This window comes from Lepus europaeus, chromosome 22 (genome assembly GCF_033115175.1).
Source record: "Lepus europaeus isolate LE1 chromosome 22, mLepTim1.pri, whole genome shotgun sequence".
NCBI lineage: Eukaryota > Metazoa > Chordata > Mammalia > Lagomorpha > Leporidae > Lepus > Lepus europaeus.
Genome location: NC_084848.1, coordinates 24531612 through 24553117, shown reverse-complemented (window position 1 = coordinate 24553117; position 21506 = coordinate 24531612). Strand labels below are relative to the sequence as shown.

Below are 21506 nucleotides of genomic sequence, written 5' to 3'. Positions count from 1 at the left end.
ACATCTACACCGACCTTGCCCTCAGCTACTGGGGGCAGCGCTGCCACCCTGCCACTGCAGGGGCCAACACCCACACCCCAGAGCAGACGGCCGGATTGGCGTGCCCGCTTCGCTTCCTGCTAATGCTACCCTGGGACGCTGCAGGTGACGGCTCCAGAATTAGGGCCCCTGCCGCCCACGCAGAGACCCTGATGGAGTTCCTGGCTCCTGGCTTTCCCCACCCCGAACCCCACCTGTGTTGCAGGCACTCGTGTTGCTTTCCCAGACAGATAGGCAGGAGGCAGGATGGAGTGAAGGTGCGGGTATGTGAACCAGCGCTCCCATCAGCAATTTAGGTGTGCCAGGTGGCCACTTAACTGGCAGCACCACCTCGTCCGCCCTGGGGAGCTTTATTTGACATAGCTACACCCCTCCAGGCCCTCAGCCTCCCTGGGCTCCTTCCCGTATGAACCTCATCCCCCGCCGGCTCCGGGTGCCACCCGTGCTGCGTCTCCTGGACAACGCGGCTGCAGGACACAGACTCTGATCAGAAAGGAAAGCCATGGGCGTGAGACCGGCCCCTCGGAAGTGGCAGGACCCTGGGTGTGGGGCCTAGTAAAGTACAGTTGAAGGACCCTTATGGGGGAGAGGGACAGGAAACTAGGCCTGGGCAAATATCAGGGGCTTCTTAAGAGGTTAGATGCTACCCAGAGCAGAACTGCCCCTCCCCTCCAGGAAACCTCTGGGCGCGCCCCAGAGCAGAGCTGCCCCTCCCCTCCAGGAAACCTCTGGGCGCGCCCCAGAGCAGAGCTGCCCCTCCCTTCGGAGGGTCTCTAGGCGCACACTTATGATGTCACTGCGACCGGCCAATCCTGTAACACCTTAGCACTCTCCCTCAGCATTCTCCGGTATGCTAATTGTCCCTCCGAACCAACCAATCCCGTGCCACCTCTGCATTTTATACCAGCACTCTCCACCAGCATTCTTCGCCAGCATTCTCCCATATGCTAACGGTCCCTCTGAACTGACCAATCCTATGCATGCGTTAGGAATATGCTAATTCGTTGCCTATATAACCTGTGTAAAACTGCCGCTCAATGCTCCTCACTGCCTGAGGTGGGGGGCCCGTTTGTGCAAACGTACAATAAATACCTCATGCTTTTTGCATCAGCTGGTTTGGAGTCTGGGTTTTTGGGCGTCCTCTCGAGCAAGTGGGCATCTCTGCAACTGAGAGGTCCAACATTTTTGGCGCCCAACGTGGGGCTCGAGGTCGCCCTCAGACCCATTCTCTGCGGACCAGTTGGAGGTATAATTAAGTGTTTTCTGTCTGTTGTTGTCTTCGTCTTGAGTATTCTGACTGGCCAGTATCTGACCTGACTCTGTGGGACCAGTGGGGGAGGCAGGCGTGCCCAGCAACCCTTGGCCCGTTACCCGGAGGACGCTCCGGGTTATGAGGGGAAACCCTCGGTCTGTTCCCCCGGAAGACGCACTCGGGGTGGTCTGGAGGTGGGTCGGAGACTAAGTCTCCCTCCTTCCCGGGGAGGGCTGGTCAGGCAGCCGCTCCCAAAAATAGCGCAATAGCGTTCGATTTGTCCTAGCCATGTGTTTTGTCTTGCTTACTGTATATGTCTGTGCAATGGTTGTTCTTTTTGTTTGGGCTGAAATCCTTATACGCAAGGGTCAACAAATAACCACCCCTTTAAGTCTCACTCTAGATCACTGGAAGGACGTTCGAGAACGCGCGCGCCACCTCTCAGTGGAGGTTAAAAAGAAACAATGGGCAAGATTCTGTTCCTCAGAGTGGCCGGCCTTCGAGGTCGGCTGGCCAAGGAACGGCACTTTTAACCTCGATATTATTTTACAGATTAAGGAGCGCGTCTTTCGGCCAGGATCCGATGGACACCCTGATCAGGTGGCCTACATTACCACGTGGGAGGATCTTTCACGTAACCCCCCTCCCTGGATAGAACCCTTCTTCCCGACGGAGCCCATACGGACCCCGATACCCCCTCCTCCTATCCCGGTTGTACCAACCTCCTCCCTATTCCCTCTGAAGGAGATTCGAGGTCCAAAACCTGACAAGCCACCGGTTCTTCCGGCTGATCAGGACTTTCTGCTCCTTGACTCTCCCCCACCCTATCTTCCCAGCCAACCTGCTCCCCCGCAGGAACCCCCACTACAACCAGAGCGGGATGTGCAGCCTTCTGCACCATCCCCTGATTCCACGAGGGAAGGGGAAGAAGTCTCAGCGCCTTCCCCGCCCTCCAGCCGCCTGCGCCTCCGTCGGGGGCAGGCAGGGGGCTCGGGAAGCGTCTGGACTTCGCAGGCTTTTCCTCTTCGCTCGGTGGCTGGCCAGATGCAGTACTGGCCATTCTCTGCTTCCGATCTTTACAATTGGAAAACCCATAACCCCTCTTTCTCTCAAGACCCCCAGGCTCTGACTGGGCTGATCGAGTCAATTTTATTGACTCATCAGCCCACCTGGGATGATTGTCAGCAGCTTCTGCAGACCCTCCTCACCACTGAGGAAAAGCAGCGCGTCTACCTCGAGGCACGGAAAAACGTCCCTGGAGCAGATGGCCGACCGACCCTACTGCCAAACGAAATCGAGGAGGCGTTTCCCTTAACCCGTCCTGATTGGGACTACACCACCGTTGCTGGTAGGGAGCGACTTCGTCTTTACCGCCAGGTTCTCCTTGCGGGTCTCAGAGGGGCTGGAAAGCGCCCCACCAATTTGGCCAAGGTACGTGCAGTAGTGCAGGGGGCTGAGGAAACGCCGGCAGGCTTCCTAGAAAGATTAATGGAAGCCTACCGTATGTACACCCCGTTTGACCCCCTGGCAGAGGACCGGCAGGGAGATGTAATCATGTCCTTTATAGGACAGTCAGCGCCGGACATCCGCAATAAATTGCAGCGGCTAGAGGGGCTTCAGGGATATACTATACAAGATTTAATGAAGGAGGCAGAAAGGATTTACAACAAAAAGGATCCACAAGGAGCAGGAGGAAAGGGAAGGCCTGCACTGGCCTGAGGGAGGCTCGTAAATCCCCAGAGGCAGTTAAAACTAAGGTGGAGCCTTCAGGTGTGGCAGCAACCCCTAAAAGCCCAACACTGCCTTAAGGCACTGCGCCTCCAATTCCGCCCATGTGGCCACCCCTTTTTGGTTATTCCCCTCCCTTGAATCACCCGCCGCCATCTTGTAAACAGCGTGCCTACCCAACCTCACAGCCAGTCCTACTAGGCCCCGACGTGCACAGTCTTCCCTGTAAATGGGGGACCACGGCCTTTCTCTGCACTCTCTTCCAGTCAGTGTAGCCTGTTGCACCCTTGCAGACCACAGCCAGATACTCTAGGGGAGACTAGTCCTTGGGCTGCTTTTTTCCTCTCCATTTACAATTCAATGCTGTCCTCACTAGGAAGAAAAAATGCCTTTGGCTACCACTGGCCTTACCTAAAGGAACAAAAACCTTCATCCATTAACCCTTTCCAACCTAATGAGTCTTTATTTGCAGTTAATGAAACTTTTTCTCCAGCACTACGGAAGCCTCTCATTCCCTGCCGCTTTGTTTCAGATGTGTTTCCCTGTCCTAAGCAACGGGCTTCTATGCTGATGACCAGCTCTTTTCTGTGCTGCTGTAGTTAACTTATCTAAGAGTTTGCACGTGTCTTGAAGGTTTCGTGTTTTATTGGATTTGTCTGTCTTTAATGTTTGAGTGATTACCTAACTCTGATCAGATCTGCCCCACAGCTTTGGTTAAAATATTCAGGTTATACGTACTAGTTTTTGGCTAAGCGGTTGACTCTCTAACAGTTTAAATTCTCAAATGGAGTCTAACAACTTTGGGACTTCCAGTAGGATCCCTGGAACTCTCAAAGGATGGGACTCTAAATTTGTTAAAGTAACAACTGTTTAAGTCTATTTAAATTATGCAGTGTATTAAAATATTGTAGATGATGTCGGACCTATGTTGTATTCGTGTTTTTGCTTTCCAGCTAAGGTGGTCTTACAAGTTTTTATATGTCCTTAATATGCTTTAAACTTGTTTCTTTTACAGATCTGCTTTTGCAAAAACTATAGTGTCTCTTTTTAACAGTGTCTGCTTAGTGGGTTACTCTGCCATTTCTAAAGTTAGGTCATGTAAGCTCTTTTTAGCTCTGTTAAATAGTTCTAAGTTATGTGCGGATTTTGTGTGTTAACTCTTATGTTCAAGGTGTTTATTTCTGGTTTCCAGGGTAATCTAGTGTGTACTCCAAAAAGCCTCTTTTGGATGAGCCTTAATGGACTCTTTCCCTACCTCTTCTCTCTTCTTGGACTGCTTCTTGCCCTGCTTTTAATCCTTGCTATTGGCCCATGCATAACGAATAGGCTTATACAGTTTATACAACAGCGCATAGAGGCAACTAGGGTAAGACAGGTTGAGGTTCATTACCAGAGGCTGCTAGCCACAGAGGGCTATGATCCCCTGAACTGGGGAAGCACCCCCGGTGCTCTCCACATTGCCAATGACGGGTAAGATTCCGGATGGACCGGAACAACCTAAGACAGGCGGTGGAGAAAGCTCATCACGCCCCCATAATTACAAGTCACGCGACACCCCAAGACGGGTAAAGCACCCAGCGTCCTGCACCAACCTAAGACAGGGCTCATGGCCAAGCTGCCTGGGTTACCAATGACGGGTAAGGGCAAGGACGGCTGGGGGCAACCTAAGACAGGGACCGCGTGCTAAAACAAAAAGGGGGAATCTGTGGGGCATGAGCGCGGCCAGGCCAGGCCAGGCCAGGCCCGGGGGCTCTGCATGCGCAGCTGCTCCAGGGTGCCCCCGACCGAACTGCGCGAAACGAAGCCACGCGGAGCCAAGTAAGATGGCGCCCAGAGGAAGTAAGATGGGCGGAATCCAAAGTTGTTTACCACTAAAACTAATTGGCTGCGCAACAACAAGGGAGGTAACAAAACTAGTAACAAGTGTATAGACATAGGGCTAGTCCTATAGAAATCCCCCCCCCAAGGTGTTTTTTAAGTAATTGGTTGGTCCTTAGCCCTGCCCCAATGACTCTGCAGTTTTGTGTTATAAAAGGTACTATTATGCAGAAGGTGACTGAGTCCTTGCTAGACTTGACTCCCCGCTGCGTCTGATTGTCTCCGGGACCAGGAGGCTGGGGAACGGGCGAGCGGCGCGCACTTACCTTTCCTCGGACCCAGTCCATCCTTGTACGGGTGGACTAAGACCCAACATCTGGCGCCTTAACCAAATTAGCGTTGGAGACTGGCGTTAAAGACTGGGTCCAACTCCTCCCTATGGTGTTGTTCCGGGTCCGAAACACGCCCTCTCATTGCGGACTGACACCATGCGAGGTCCTTTGTGGAGGGCCCCCACCAATAGCAGGCTTGCTTGACCTTGCCAGTGACTCCGTTGCCGATGCCCCTAGGTTACAGGCCCGGTTGAGAGCGCTCCAGATCATCCAGAACCAGGTCTGGAAACCTCTTGCAGCAGCCTACCAACCCAAGACGACAACTATCCCACATCCTTTCCAAATCGGTGATGCCGTGTATGTCCGAATCTAAAACTCTAGAGCCCCGGTGGCAAGGCCCTTTCACTGTGCTGTTGACAACTCCCACCGCTCTCAAGGTCGATGGAATCGCTGCTTGGGTCCACGCCTCACACGTGAAGCGAGCACTACCCCCCCAGGGCCCCGAGGATCCGGATAGACCAGCCAAATGGAAGCTCCAGCGCACTCAGAACCCGCTCAAGCTAAGACTTTCAAAAACTGTTTAATATTTGTGATGTTTCTGGCCTTTCCCCATTGTTTTTCCAATCCCCATGCTCCACAATTGTTAACGCGGGAAGTAATTTCCCCCACAGGACGGGTGGCCTGGTCTGTTAGTGGTTACATACCCCCAGGGCATGGTGGCCCACCTTATACCCAAACGTATGTCAACTGGTTACTGGGTTAGATACCTGGGATGTACCTGACCAAAATAATTTGACAAAAATCCCTAAAAATAGTCTTAACTATTGGGGCGTGTATGGCTCCCAGTCCCCAGTCAGTGGGACTCAACCCAGTCCAGCAAAAACAGAGTTCCCTCCCTCCAGTGAGGCAGGCTCTCCCCAGACCACCCCTCTTGCCAGCCACCCTTTCGCCTAGCTTGGCAAGTTTAACTCCAAACCCGGGTGCTGACTCAACAGTACCAGTGTCAAGCTTCAAAGATCTCCGAGGTCCAATAGATTTTAGGATTAAAATCTGTGCAAAGAGAAAAGGAGGGAATGAAGGACCCTTATGGGGGAGAGGGACAGGAAACTAGGCCTGGGCAAATATCAGGGGCTTCTTAAGAGGTTAGATGCTACCCAGAGCAGAACTGCCCCTCCCCTCCAGGAAACCTCTGGGCGCGCCCCAGAGCAGAGCTGCCCCTCCCCTCCAGGAAACCTCTGGGCGCGCCCCAGAGCAGAGCTGCCCCTCCCTTCGGAGGGTCTCTAGGCGCACACTTATGATGTCACTGCGACCGGCCAATCCTGTAACACCTTAGCACTCTCCCTCAGCATTCTCCGGTATGCTAATTGTCCCTCCGAACCAACCAATCCCGTGCCACCTCTGCATTTTATACCAGCACTCTCCACCAGCATTCTTCGCCAGCATTCTCCCATATGCTAACGGTCCCTCTGAACTGACCAATCCTATGCATGCGTTAGGAATATGCTAATTCGTTGCCTATATAACCTGTGTAAAACTGCCGCTCAATGCTCCTCACTGCCTGAGGTGGGGGGCCCGTTTGTGCAAACGTACAATAAATACCTCATGCTTTTTGCATCAGCTGGTTTGGAGTCTGGGTTTTTGGGCGTCCTCTCGAGCAAGTGGGCATCTCTGCAACTGAGAGGTCCAACACAGTTCGCCTGCCCAGGGCGGCTCCTCGCAGAGCAAACACTCAGAGACCTTGGAGGGAGCTCCTCTCCCAGGAAGCCTGGCGGCGAGGGAGGGAAGGGGGCAATGGGCAGAGAAGAGAGGCAGTCCTCCCCTCCCTCCCTCACTCTCTCCCTCCCCTTGTTACTTATTTATTTGGTTGAAAGAGCAACAGAGGGAAAGAGAGAGACAGAGAGAGAGAGAATCTTCCACCCACCTGTTCACTTCCTAAATGTCTGCAATAGACAGGGCTGACCAGGCTGAGGCCAGAGCCAGAAATCCCACCCAGGTCTCCCACATGGGTGCAGGGGCCCAAGCACTTGGACCGCCTTCCGCTGCTTTCCCAGGCACTTTAGCAGGAAGCTGGATCAGAAGCGGAGCAGCCGGGACTCAAACAGAGGCTCCAATATGGCATGCCATCGTCTCAAGCAGTGACTTAACCAGTTGCACCACAATGCCAGCCTCCGTATATAATTTTTTAAATGATTTAATGTTTACTTCATTTGAAAGGCAGAGAGGTAGATCTTCCATATATTGGTTCCTTCCCCCAAATGCCTGCAACAGCCGGGGCTAGGCCAGGACAAAGCCAGGAGCCTGGAACCTAATTCAGGCTCCCCCATGTGGGTGGCAGAGACCCGAGTACTTGAGCTGTCTCTCAGGGCGTGTGTTAGCAGGCAGCTGGAGCCAAGAGCAGAGCTGGGACTTGAACCGGGCACTCTGATGTGGGATACAGGTGACCCAGGCAGCGTCTCAGCTGCTGAGCCAAAGGCTCACCCTTCCTTCTTTTTAACTTCTGCATAATATTCCATGTGGGACCCTTCCTCCTGCCCTCCCACCCCTCCTACTAAGGCTCCCTGTTGCTCAGCTCTGGGGAGCATGGATCCAAAGGTTTCAGTGGCCAGTAGTGACTCAACACAAGGAGACGCCATCTGCATTCAGAACGTGGCAGGCCTGCGTGATGGACAGATAAGCTTCTGTCACACAAGCAGTTGTGCGCAGAGCCCGCCCACCCATGCGTCTGTGTACACATGGGAGCAGCTCTCCCGGCCTTGCTGCCTCTGGGAGGAGCCGCGGGCAGCAGCGCAGGCATTCTCCATCCGCCGGTCCCCGCCACGGTGCGGGAGGGCAGCCTAGGGCCTCTACACCCCTCGGCCTCAGCCAGGCTGGTCTCCCCCCACATCTGTCACGCGGCAGCTGGCTGGACTGCTGCCTCCAGGAAATCGATTGCAAAGCCCTGCGGTTGTCAGTGGCTCGTACACTGGAGGCCATCCAGGGAGTAGATAAGCTGCACGAGAAAATCGTACCGGGCTCGAGACTGCTCGTGCTGGAGACACACTGGTGATGTTTCTGGAAGAGTTGAGGGCACACAGACAGACAGGCTCTCTCTCTTGCTCATCCTGCCTTCCAGGGGCACAGCCCCTCTGCGCTCAGCAGCAGGCCTGGCTGGAAGTGGGAGGTCTGGTGCACGGTGCAGCCAATGAGGCCGGCGGGGCACCTGCTTCCCCACCCTGTGGCCCCAGGCTGACCTTCCGGCTCTGGCCTGATCAAGGTCACAGAGCTCACTTCTGTTCTGGTGCCCTCTTCTGCCTAGCAGGTGGCCGCATGACAGTCCTGTCACCCTATCCCGCTGGTGCCCAGAGCAGTGCCCCCCCAACACTGCCTCTGGTCTTCCTGCAGCCCCTGCCCTACGTCCCTGGCGTGGGGTCCCTTCCAGGGCAGCGTGGAGGAGGGAGGGGCAGTGTGGACAAATGCAGGAGAGTGACAGAGCCTCTGCCTGGTCTCACAGTGGCCAGACCTATCGGCCCGCTCCCACATTCCTCATCGGGACTGCCCTGCAACACCCCACCCCCTCCTCTCTGGATCCCCAGCCGCACCCCCTGCAGAGAAGCAATGCACTTGGGAAGGCGCATTCATTTCCCTCCCACAGCTGTCTCCAGGCTGCCCAGGGCCCCTTACCCAACAATGATAACAACAACTACAGCGACCACTGACCGGGCAGTGTGCCAAGTGCTCCTCTCCTATTATTGTAACCTGTACAAACTCTAGGAGGCAAGTCGCCACTGCCACTTACAGGTGGGGAGATGCAGGATCAGAGAGGGTGGGGGACACAGCTGCTAAGAAGCCAGGCCCAGCCAGGCCCCAGGGCCCATGCACTTGACTGTTGAGCTACCCCGGCTGTCACCTCTCTTCCTTGCCTCTCAGGCTGAGCTGGTCAACTTCCCAGGCCGCCCTTCCCTCTGCCTGGAGCGTGTGGGCCCCTACTGGAGGGCAGAGCCTCCTGCCTCCCTCTTCAGCAGCCCCAACCCTGCTCCGGGCCAACAGGGTCCTGTCTGCCTGGGGCCCACTCTTTCCTCTGGGCTGGGAGAGCAGAGAGGAAGGCAGGCCGGCATTCCAGAGATGTTTGCTGCATGTGTGCGTGTGTGTCTGCGTGCGTGCGGCCCCCAGGCTCAGCACCACAGCCGCCCCCTTCCCGTCCACTGCAGCTGATGGAGGAGCCAGGGCTGTGGCAGGGAGAAGCGGGGAGAGGAAGAAGTAGGAAAGGGAGAGAAAGGCTGGGAGCAGGAAGGGGAGAGTAACGGGAAGTGCAGGGAGAGAGCTGCGTGTGGTGTGGACCGCGGAGGCTTCTGCTCCACTGGGAAACAGCAATAGAACCAGTGTCCGCAGCCGCGGGGCAGGCACTGCCAGGGAGCCCCTTCCCAGCTACAGAGCCCCCTTGACTGGCAGCTAGTGTTAGTTTTCCAGGCGAGATGCCAGGCTCAGTCATTTGTTCCAAGGTCCCAGCTGGTAGGTGACAGCCAGGGCTGCAGCTGTCCTCCAGGACCCTGAGCTGCAGGGAGTGGGTGGAGCCAGGTCTCTCCTGCCACCTGCCTGCCTCCAGCCTGTGACCCTCCCTTCTGTGTGGCTTTGCCCTCTGCTCATCTCCCCTTCCTCCAACAGCCAAGGGGTCCAGAACGTCTCCACGGTCCCTAGGGAGTGCGTGCTTTTTCTGGAAGGTTCCTGTGCCTCGCTGACCTTCACCTTGCCCCAGCAGCCCAAGGGCTCATGTTCAGCTCCAAGTCCAAGTGCAGGCACCCAGGTCATTTCTGCTGCGGATCAGAGGGAGGCAGGAGACAGAGTAAAGTGCCGACCCCCAGACGAGAGGCCGCTGGAGTGGATGGCACAGGGGGTGTGGTTGCTTCCTGGCCTGAAGACACAGCCTCATCCATTGTCCCACTTTTTAAAAAGCGATTATAAAGCTGGGTGCAGTGAGAAAACACTCTATTAGTAAAACAGAAGTGTGCTCTAAGCCTAGAAAAAGGATATTCGCCAAGATGTTAACAGATGATTTTTATTGTCTTTTCTTGGCTTATCTGTGCGTTCTTTTTTTTCAATGAACATCGATTATTCACATGATTTTAAACAGCAATAAAAATAAACCAATCTCAGCCTGATTGTGCTTTTTGTCCTTGTCCTTATCCCCAGGAGCTCTGGGGGCGGGGAGAAAGGAAAGGAAGGGGAGGGAGAGAGAGGGGGGAACCTCAGCCCACACTCTGGCCACGGGGAGGGATCCCACCTTCTCCCGGAGGCTCCCCAAGCCCGTGGGAAGAGGCAGGCGGTGTCCTTGGGGCCTTCCCTCCTCAATGCCCCTGAAGGCCCTCTCCCTCCCTCCCGAACGCTGGAGGTGTCCCCTGCCGTGTTCGCTTCTGCGGGCAGGCAAGGAGCTCCCACACAGGTCAGCCCTGCTCCCTGGGGTCTGGAGGCCCGGGACAGAGGCAAGGCAGGGTCCCCTGTGCACTGCCAAGTTAGTAATGGAAGCACCTTGGTCAAACATAGAAGAGAAGCGTCTCATCATCCATGAACAGAAGAAGGCCCCGTTGGCCTCTTTCAGGAGGCTCCAAGGAAACTCGGAAGAAGACAGGGGCTGGTGCTTCCTGAGCGTCTACTCTGTGTGCGCCCATCACAGACACAACTCACCCCCCACCCCTCCCATCCGTCATCCATGCAAGGCCGCTGGGGCACAGAGGCCCAGAGCCAAGCATCCTGAGGCTGGGAGGTTTCTTCTCTTCCCGTGTTCTACACAGCTCAGGCTCCCCAGAGGACAGGAGGCCTCCTGGAACCACGGAGACCCTCTCCGCAGGCCCCGTCGTGGTCAAAGCAGGCTGGCTCTCGGGAGCTTCGCTGGTGTCACAGTGAGGGCTGTGGATGCCGATGTACCTGCCAGGAAAACCTCAGTGCTAGGAAGGGCATCTGAGGGGCCGCAAGCACTGGCCTGCAGCCTGCAGAGCTAGGACCCAGAGAACGGGCACCTTGGCCCATCCTCAAACCACTCCCTAGGGACCCAGAAACAAGAGCTGCCGCCTTTACCCAGCTTCTTCCGTGCAGGACGGATGTCGGGGGACAGAGGGAGTGCCCTTAATTGGGACACCAGAGATCCAGGTGCTCTTCGTGCCCTGCCCGGCCACTTGGGCCACCTTGGCCAGGTCACTCCTCTCCAGCCAGGCTCCTGCTCCTCGAAATGGAAGCCAGGTTGTCAGTCCCACGTCTTGAGCATCCTGGTCTGGCAGCAAGTCCTGGAAGTGTGATTGAGAGCGACACCCCGTGGACACCATGGGGCACTGCACCCGCAGGGCGTCCACCTTCTCTTGCTGGGTGAACGGAAGCTGACCACGGTGGGTCACAGTCCTCACCTGCGCTGGAGCTGTCCTGAGGGTGAAAGAGAGCGGCCGGCCAGCTGCAGGTGTCCCGGCTGCCAGCCTCCAGCCGCGCACCCGTGTTGTCTACAATTGCTCCTTTTCAGATACCGGCCTGATGGAGTCTTGTGGCCGTGGAGGGACCTGAGTGCCTGTGATACCGCCAGGACCAGACGGCTTTCATGGCTATTCACTCTTGCCTAGAATTTCACATGCGCAATCACCCCAAGTCTTCCCAACGAGCGCGGGAGGGGCACGCTCTCAGCTGCGGGTTCTGAGGCTTGGTTCAGAAAGCGGAGCTAGGTTCTGAACCTGGGGTCGTCTGGCCCCCGATGTTGGTCTCTACCCTGACCCCCTGCTCTGCACAGCTTCACCAATGCCCACCCCGTGCCCCTGGTGACCCCTCCAGGCTGGAGAAAATCCCTCTTCCAGGGACCCTGGCTTCAGTTCCCCCAGTGCCCCTGGGCCTTTTGTGGCAGCGAGGGATGCGTGGACAAAGGGGCTTTAGGATCAGACAGGTCTGGGTTCAGGTGTGTGTATGTGTGTGTGTGTCACTCCACTTTTCAAATAATCCTTTTTTAAAAAAAGAATATTAAAAATTGCTTTTTTATAAAATGGTGACCATTCTTTTTTATATTTATTTATTTATTTATTGGAAAAGCAGAAGACAGAGGGAGTCTCACACACACAATGAGAGAGAGAGAGAGAGAGAGAATCTTCCATCCACAGGCTCACTTCCCAAATGGCCACAATAGCCAAGTCTAGGCCAGGCTGAAGCCAGGAGCCAGGAGCTCCATCTGGGTCTCCCACATGGGTGCAGGGGCCTAAGCACACCGGCCATCTTCCGCTGTTTCCCGAGTGTCTTAGCAGAGCATCCGGGACTGAAATCGACACTCAGGTATGGGATGCCAGCACCGCAAACAGCATGCCCACCCACTGCCTTACAGTGTCTGCCTGAGACGGGCACAGTGTGACCGAGGGGGCCAGCCTGGCGGACTTCAGCAGGTAGCAAGTTCTGACCCAACTCTTTTTTCTTTTAAAAATTTATTTATTTATTTGAAAGGCAAAGACAGAGTTATGGAGAGGCAGAAGCAGAGAGAGAGAGAGAATCTTGAATCCGCGTTCACTCCCCAAATGGCCACAACTGCCAGAGCTGGGCTGATACAAAGCCAGGAGCCAGGAGCTTCTTCTGGGTCTCCCATGAGGGTGCAGGGGCCCAAGGACTTGGGTCATCTTCTACTGCTTTCCCAGGCCACAGCAGAGAGCTGGATCGGAAGTGGAGCAGCTGGGGCTCAAACCGGCGCCCATATGGGATGCTGGCTCTGCAGGTGGCGGCTTTACCTACTACGCCACAGCACTGGCTCCTGACCAACTCTTCAAATGATGCCCCCACTAAGGGAGAGGTGAGGATCAGCCTTCTCACCCTGGGCCAGGGAGTCTTCAAGGGACTGCTGAGATGTTGTGGCTCAGAGGATCTCCCAAGAGAGAGTTCATGAGCCAAGATGGCCGGTGAGGCCCCAGGCTCTTTCTAGCAACCACATAGCATAGTGGACTTTGCAAGGGGCTTCCCGGAACCTGGATCAGGTGGGCAGGCTTTCGAGGCTCCGAGCACCACAGTGGCAGCCATGTGGAAAGAGCGCAGTATAGACCTGGGGCAGGTGCGTCCTAGCGGACAGCATTGCCAGCGCCACCTTCCACAAGGGCCGTTTAAGAGCCACTAATTATTTGGACTCCAGTAGGAGCAGTGTCTTAGAAGTGATTCTGAACTGATTGCAGCTGTAAGGTACAAAGACAAGCATCTAAATAAAAGCGGAGAATCCTTTGATCCAACACAAAGGGATTCCTTCAAATAGAAACACCTTCTCTGACATACACACACAGCTGTCTCACATGTGTAAACAAGTGATTTCTACATGTCTGTTAAACAGACAGGCACCTACCCCAGGACCCGCTGTTCCCCGAGACAACACTTGCTCTGTCTCAGAATTCCTTACGCTGTCGAGCGTGGGATCTGGCACAGAGAAAGATGCCTGCGGAATGGAATTTAATTGCAGCAACTGCTGTATTAACGCTTTGATCAGATGATTGTCATTTGCTACAATAACGAATAGTATTCATAAAATGAGTACTAGGGAAAGCAACACAAAAGGCCATTTTAATAGTCTCAAATTCAGGACAACCTAACTTATTTTTCTGGAAACCCCGAAAGAAATATGCAAATGATCGCTGCTGAAAGCAAAGGCAGCCACTCTACATTCCGCAACACAGACCGTGGGGATGGCGCCCGGAGAGTTGCTAGGCAACCACTTGGTAATTCCCCAGGTGAGAGAGATGAACGTGTCAGCTGCTCTCCTGGCCGTAGGTGACACGAGGAGACAACAGGTAAAGGACAGCCCAGAACACCTGCATCTGGATGACACAATCACTCCTCCTGACATGTGATGCCAGCGGGGACACCGCTGCAGGCAGAATCTCCCGAAACCATTAGCATAAGACAGGGATTTGCCCTGTGGGTAATCCTGCTCTCCCTGTCCACAAAGCAGGAAGCCGAAAGCACTGCAGTTGGGTGGCGAGTGGACGGCTGTCCGCCCAAACAAGGGCTCCAGATCAGCGTGTCCCGTGACTCCCTCTGGGACGAGGCTTTTCCAGGAAAAAACAGCCTTTCAAGCCTTTAGAAGGACCTCCAGCACCTCCAAGAACCCAAGTGTTGGCTGAGCGAGCTACCTGAAGGAAACGCTCTCCGCTTCCATGGGACCTCAGGGCACTGCAGGCAAACGGGCTGCTTCAAGGACACAGGCTTCCGGGACAAAGTCCTGGACAGTGAGCCAGCAGGGTCTCAAAGCTCCTCTGACATTAAGAAAGAACCGCAAAAGGAAGACCTTTCTCTCTGTCTCTCTCTCACTATCCACTCTGCCTGTCCAAAAAAAAAAAAAAAAAAAGAACCGCAACATTTCACTTCGAATTCAGAAGCCTAAGAGGAGTCATCTTTTTTCATTCAAATTTACAACAGAAACTCTCTCATTAAAAAAAAATCCCCTCCCTCCCCGCCCCAACGTCCTATCAGTATCGTCTGGAAATCACTTGCTTTTTAGTCTCCTGTTTGGGATTCCATTTGTGATCAGGCAATCAGTTGGCGAGAAGACAGATTCTGAATCGAGGCCAAATCCACCAGGCGGCTGGTGAACAGGGCGGTTTCCTTCCGTGTAGCACCCAGCGCCGGGTGCTGTCTATCCCACCTGTAGTGACGCGGCCACCAAGCCCGTGAGCATGAAAGGAGGCCAGGCCCTGCATCCCCAGGCTGGGGGCTGGAGCACAGCTTCTGCGCGGCGGCCAACACATCCTCATCTCTCCTGGCTGCACAGCTTCATGGAATTCCTGTCAGCCGTGGGCCCGGCATAAGGGAGGAGGACTCCGTGGCACCTTTTTTTTGTTTGTTTTTAAAGGCATAATTACATAGAAAGAGAGGTCTTCCATCTGCTGGGTCACTCCCCACATGGCCACAACAGCTTGGGCTCAACCAGACCCAAGCCAGGAGCCTGGAACTCCATCCAGTTCTCCCATGTGGGTGCGGGGGCCCAGGCACTTGGCCCCCCGCACCCACACAGGAGAGAGGGAGGAAGCCTCTGGCTCCTGGCTTTGGCCTGGCCCAGCCCTGGCTGTTGTGGCCATCTGGGGAGTGAACAAGCAGCTGGAAGCTCTCTACTCACTCTCTCTCTCTCTCTGCCTCTCCCTTCACTCTGTAACTCTGCCTTTCAAATAAACACTTTTTAAAAAGGGGGGGAGAGGGGGAGAGCAACAAGGATTCAAACAGGTGTTCCTATGGGATGTGGGCATCTCAGGTGGTGGCTTAGCCCGCTGTGCCACAACGCCAGGCCCTCGAGGGAACTCCTGAGCAAGTGCTCAGACCAGAAGGGGCTCTCCAGTGACTTGAAGGGACAGGAGCGACAGGCAGGCTCTGGAATTCCTTTGCCACAAGTCCAAGTGTGGAGCAAAGCCTGCTGGAGTCAGTAGCTGCTTCCTCCCCTCCTCTCCAACAGACCCCAGTTGCACACTCTATGCAGAGGGCTGGAGGTGGGGAGGGCACAGCACCGTCGGGGAACGGGCAGGGCAGGACGCTTGCTTCTGGCCTTGCATTAGTGACCAGGATTACTCACTCCCCTGCGTGCTGGCCCCTCTTCCTTCTCTGGAGCCCTGTCCACGATGTGAGGCCGCTGCTAACGTTCAGCAAGTCTGGGTCCATTGCTGCCAAGCTGGCTGGACACCTCCTGTGCAAAATCTTTGTGGGGGAAAACCATCAGCTAACCCCAGTCCTTATGGAACTTGCCCTGCAGTCGGGGAGAGCAATGGCGACACAAAAATGCCAGTGCAACCCAGCGTAGATGAAGCTGAGAGCGCGTGAGTGCTGTGTCGAGATGACGAATTTCTCCGCACAGGCCGCTCCGGGTCCTGGGCTTTGTAGCCAGCTTCCTACTACTGAGGCGTGAAGCCGCACTAAAGGGCTCCAGCTCCATCTGGCTTCCCGCAGCCGTGGCTGTTCTGTTTTTTTGTCAGTCCCATGCTGCTGAACTCAGCTGGGATCCAGAGGCTGTCACGGAAGCCAAGGAAGCCAAGGAAAGCCTATAAACTGAAAATCAATGCTTCCACACCCGGGGCCACTGAGCAGCCTTCTAGATCACCTAGAGAGAGCCGTAGTAGCTTCAAATCAGACTTACCAGGCGGTGGGAAAGCCGGGGCTTTACAAACCTTTCCGGAGAAGACTGTGGGTGGGGGCGCTGTGCTGCAGCAGACGCCCACAGCCTCCGTGTAGTGCCTGGGTCCAGCCTGCCTCTGCTTCCAACCCGGCTTCCTGCGGGTGTGCATTCCAGGGGGCAGCAGACGACGGCTCAAGTACTTGGGTCCCTGCGACCCATATGCGAGACCTGGTTGGAAGTTCCAGGCTCCTGGCTTCAGCCTAACCCAGTCCCCGCTGTTGCAGGCATTTGGGAGAGTGAACCAGTGAATGGAAGACCCTTTCTCTTTCTCTCTGCCTTTCAAATAAAAACTAATAAACCTTTTAAAAAAATATTCTAGCTGTAGATCCAGTAAGTACCAGGCAGCTTCTGAGTGATTTGGGAAGAGATGTGGGTTGAATCAGCACATACCACACAGAGAATCTCTCCCAGGTGCAGAGTGAAGGGGAAAGACCAGCTGAAGACGTGTTCTGTGAAGCCTGCTTCCGCAGTGCCCGCCTCCACTCCCGGCATCCTCCCCAGCAACTGCCTGCACCTGGTGCTCTGGCTCTCCATTCGGACTCCATGACTCACAGGAGAGTGACCATGACCAGGGACTCCAGAATTCAAATCCTGGCCCCATCACCTATCGCTGGTGACCGTGGCAAGTGACATGGCCTCTGTACCTTGTTAGTTGCCTCCTCCATAAAAGGAGCTCCGTGACCCTGCACCCACTTGATACAGGAGGATCCGACAAGTGGGTCACGTGGAGCAGGGTCTGGCAGACAGGAAGCCTCTGGCCCGAGTTGTTACGAAACTGGTAGCGCATCTGAGTGTCAAGCAACTATGCTTAGGGGAATTTCAGGTATGCGCGGGAAGCTGGAGGGTTTTTTAGGAGGGGTTCCCATCACCCCTAAAATCGAACCCATGCCTACATATCAACAGCCTGTCTCCCGGGGAGCCTGCTAGTGCTCCCTTTCTTCCTGATACTCCTGTGAGGATCTGAGCTGAGAAGCAGCCCGGCTGGCGGGGCCTGTCACTCACGGGAAGAAAGGCCTTGCACTCTGTTGTCATCGACCTCTGCCTCTGCTAGGCCAGGGCCCACACACCCAGCCGCCACACAGGCTGAAGCCCGGCTCCTCTCCTCTCGCTGACTCACAAGCACCCAGAGCCTCTGAAAGAGGGCTGTGACGCGGTGGGCACCAGCTGCCTCGGCGCTCGTGTCGGATCGCAGGGTAACTGCTCTCCAGATGGCCCTGTGAGGTTCGGAAAAACGAAACCAGTGTGTCTCCAGGGCCGCTCTAAGACCTGACCGAGGCCAGTCCTCAGCGAAACTGGAGAAATAACAACGCAGCGAGTTTTCAGAAAGCTGAAATTATTCAGATGGTGAGGCCACGTCCCATCTTCCTTCCAGTGTGTGATTTCAAAATCCTCTTAACTAATTTATTGAGAGGCAGAGAGCGAGAGCGTGTGCCCACCTGTCGGCTCACTCTCCAAGTTCCTGCCAGGATCAGAAGTTGGCTGTGGCTGAAGCTAGGAGCTGGGAGCATAATCCAGTCTCCCATGCGGGTGGCAGAGACACAAGTCCTTGAGCCATCACCACTGCTTCCCACGGTCTGCAGTAGCGGGAAGCTGGAGTCAGGAATTGAACCAAGTGCTCTGATGTGGAACACAAGTGTCTTTTTCTGGTATTTTTTTTTTTAAAGATTTATTTATCTGAAAGGCAGAGTTACAGAGAGGCAGAGGGAGAGAGGGAAAGGTCTTCCATCAGCTGATTCACTCCCCAAATGGCCGCAAAGGCTGGAGCTGGGCTGATCTGAAGCCAGGAGCCAGGAGCTTCTTCCGGGTCTCCCATGTGGGTGCAGGGGCCTGAGGACTTGGGCCATCTTCTACTGCTCTCTCAGGCTATAGCAGAGAGCTGGATCAGAAGCGGAGCAGCCGAGTCTCAAACTGGTGCCCATATAGGATGCTGGCTCTGCAGGCGGCGGCTTTACCTCCTACACCACAGCGCCAGCCCTGAAATGTTCCTTCTTTTTAAAATGTTGATTGGAGTTGGGATTTGAAGCTAGGTCTTTTTTGGAAGGTAGACCTTTTCATTGTTTCCTATTAACACTATTCCAATTATTTTAAAATTAATTTTAAGTGCAATCCTGAATTTTAAAATACACACTGAACAATGATTTATGGATGTGTCAGATTACACACTATATAGCGTACTTGGAGATGCCCTCAGGGCTGAAATCTGGCACAGTGGTTAAGGCCCTGCTAGGGGTGACCACGTCCCAAGGCAGAGGGCCTAGGCTCAAACCCAGTTGTTGTTTTTTTTTTTAAGATTTATTTATTTACTTGAAAGTCAGTTACACAGAGAGAGAAGGAGATGCAGAGAGAAAAAGAGAGGTCTTCCATCTTCTGGTTCACTTCCAGTTGGCCGCAACAGCTGAAGCTGTGCCAATCCGAAACCAGGAGCCAAGAGCTTCCTCTGGGTCTCCCACGTGGGTGCAGGGGCCCAAGGACTTGGGCCATCTTCCACTGCTTTCCCAGACTATAGCAGGGAGCTGGATTGGAAGTGGAGCAGCCAGGACCTGAACCGGTGCCCATATGGGATGCCGGCACTGCAGGTGGTGGCTTTACCCACCACGCCACAGCGCCAGCTCCCATCAAACCCAGTTCTGCTTCACACCCCAGCTGTCTGCCAATGCACACCTTAGGAAGCAACAGGTGGCCCAAGTGGTTAGGTCCCTGCCACCCACACGGGAGACTCAGACTGAGTTCTTAGTCCTGGCTTCAGCTTGGTCCTGCCCTGTCTGTTTTGAGCACTAGGGGCAGTGCACCAGTGGATGACAGATCTCTCTTCTCTCTCTCAGATCTCTTCCCAATAAACAAGCATTCAAATAAACACCTCCTAAAACTCAGCACAAACTTAATTCTTCATGGCATCTTAGGCAGGGTTAAAAACTCCAATCCTCATGTGCTCATACAGCAACCAGATGAAGCAGGCTGGGTGGAAACGTGGTTTCAGATCTGGCTTTCCACCACAGGAAAAAGGGAAGGAAACTTCCCTGCAAATTCCCAAGTACAGCATTTAAGGGAGCATGGCTCCCCCTGGTGGTAGTGGGAGGTGGAAAAATTGAGTCTTGAACCACAAATGGAGCTGGTGAGAACGACTTTGGAAAGGACCTTATAATTCTACGTAGAGCCAAGGAAATGGTGCACGCCCACTGTCCATCACAGGGACCCCAGTAAAACCAAGAATTCACGGCTGAAGATTAGAACTCGCGGCACCAAGGAATTGTCGAGACGCTAGTTAATAACTCCTGGAAAGTCAGAGGAAGAAAAATACGGCTGTACAAAAATATGCATGGCCCTCATTTATGAGCTGCTTATTCGTGTCTAATTATATAGAATCACAGCAAACTCATCATAAAAATTATGTCTATCAGTAAATCAGTCTGATTTGTTTGGTTCCGCGACCATACTTGTCTCTGAAGTTTATATCACTGAGACAGTATGGGTGTCTGCTCAAACAGTAGACCCCAGGAAGTCTGACTTACTTGGCCCCTTGGAGACGACAAGGCTGCCCTCACACTCCTGCTCATTCCTTTCTTCTTCTCTCTCTAGTATGCAACGTGCCACTTCCACTGGGCTAGCGCCATTAAAAAACAAACTCTGATGGGCAGACAGAAAGCTATCAGCTGGTTTACTCCCCAGATGCCCACAATGGCGGGAACTGTTTCCTGGGAACTCAACCCAGGTTTCCCACGGGGGTGGAGGAGACTCACCACCTGCTGTCTCCTAAGGTGTGTGTGGCAAGAGGCTGGAATCAGGAGCCAGAGCCAGGGACTGAACCCAGGCACCCTGAGAAGGAACCCGGACATCCTAACTGCTAAGCCAAATATCTGCCCCAAACCCAACTTTTTTTTTTTTTTTTTTTGCAGGCAGAGTGGAAGTGAGAGAGAGAAAGAGAGAGAGAGACAGCGAGAGAAAGGTCTTCTTTTTCCGCTGGTTTACCCCCCAATGGCTGCTGCGGCCGGCGCGCTGCAGCCAGCGCACTGCACTGATCAGAAGCCAGGAGCCAGGTGCTTCTCCTGATCTCCCATGTGTGTGCAGGGCCCAAGCACTTGGGCCATCCTCCACTGCACTCCCAGGCCATAGCAGAGAGCTGGCCTGGAAGAGGAGCAACCAAGACAGAATCTGGCACCCCGACAGGGACTAGAACCCGGGGTGCTGGCGCCACAAGCGGAGGATTAGCCTATTGAGCCGCAGCGCTGGCCTCAAACCCAGCTTTTTAAAGATTCAGTTATTTATTTGAAAAGCAGTAAGACAGAGAGGTTGGGAGGAGAGGTAAGAGAGACACATAGGCGGCATCTTCCATTTGCTAGTTAACTCCCCACATGGCTGCTACAGCCCACGTTGGGCCAGCCGGAAGGCAGGAGCCAGGAACTTCACCCTGGTTTCCCACACAAGGGGAAGGCACCCACGTATTGGCCCATCTTCCAGTTTTACCAGGCACATTAGCAGGGAGCTGGACCAGAAGCAGAGCAGCCAGACCTGCAATCCAATACGGAATCCTAGTGGCACAAGTTGGGGCTTAACTCTGTCGTACCACACCAGCCCTAAGTCCAACTTTCATCTGTCCCATTAAAGTTTTTTTTTTTTTTTAAGATTTATTTGAAAGGCAGTTATATAGAATCAGAGGCAGAGATGAGGGAGAGGTCTTCTACCCACTGTTCACTCCCCAAATGGCCACAAGGGCTGCAGTTGGACAAACCTGAAGCCTGGAGCTTCTTCCCTGTCTCCCACGTGGGTGCAGGGGCCCAAGCACTTGGGCCATCTCCCACTGCTTTCCCAGGCCATAGCAGAGAGCTGGATCGGAAGTGAAGCAGCTGGGACTCGAACCCGCACCCATATGGGATGCTGGCACTGCAGGCAGAGGCTTTACCCACTGCATTACAGCTGCCCCCCCCCCCCCTTAAAAGTTTTACCTGCCTGTTCTACCCTGCCCAACAATAAAATCTGAACACTTTTTCTTGCCTTGATTCTTACTTAAAGATTTATTGCCTGCAATAGCCAGGGCCCCAAACTCCATCTGGGTTTCCCACGTGCAATGGAGCGAGTGTGGCTAACAGCTAATTGCAGATCTTTCGCTTCTGTACATATTAGCTCTGCTTGCTTACGGCTAAGGGTGGATCTTGCAAAACTATGTGGGCCCAAATTCCAAGGAACTGAGAAAGGACACAACCCAAGTGTTCGGCCT

General features: G+C 54.3%; 1 protein-coding gene across 1 annotated transcript; it reads left to right on the top strand.

Moving 5' to 3' along the window:
• Positions 1-717: 717 nt before the first annotated feature.
• LOC133751477 (uncharacterized) lies at positions 718-6023 on the top strand. Its single transcript, XM_062181517.1, has 2 exons — positions 718-2639; positions 5407-6023. Exons 1-2 carry the CDS (start codon positions 1580-1582, stop codon positions 5421-5423), a joined length of 1077 nt encoding a protein of 358 aa, XP_062037501.1. The 5' UTR covers positions 718-1579; the 3' UTR covers positions 5424-6023.
• The last annotated feature ends 15483 nt before the right edge of the window (positions 6024-21506 follow it).

What these genes read in the sequence shown, in the direction of transcription:
- LOC133751477 (XM_062181517.1), top strand. Translation starts at nt 1,580, where the DNA reads ATGTGTTTTGTCTTGCTTACTGTATATGTCTGTGCAATGGTTGTTCTT.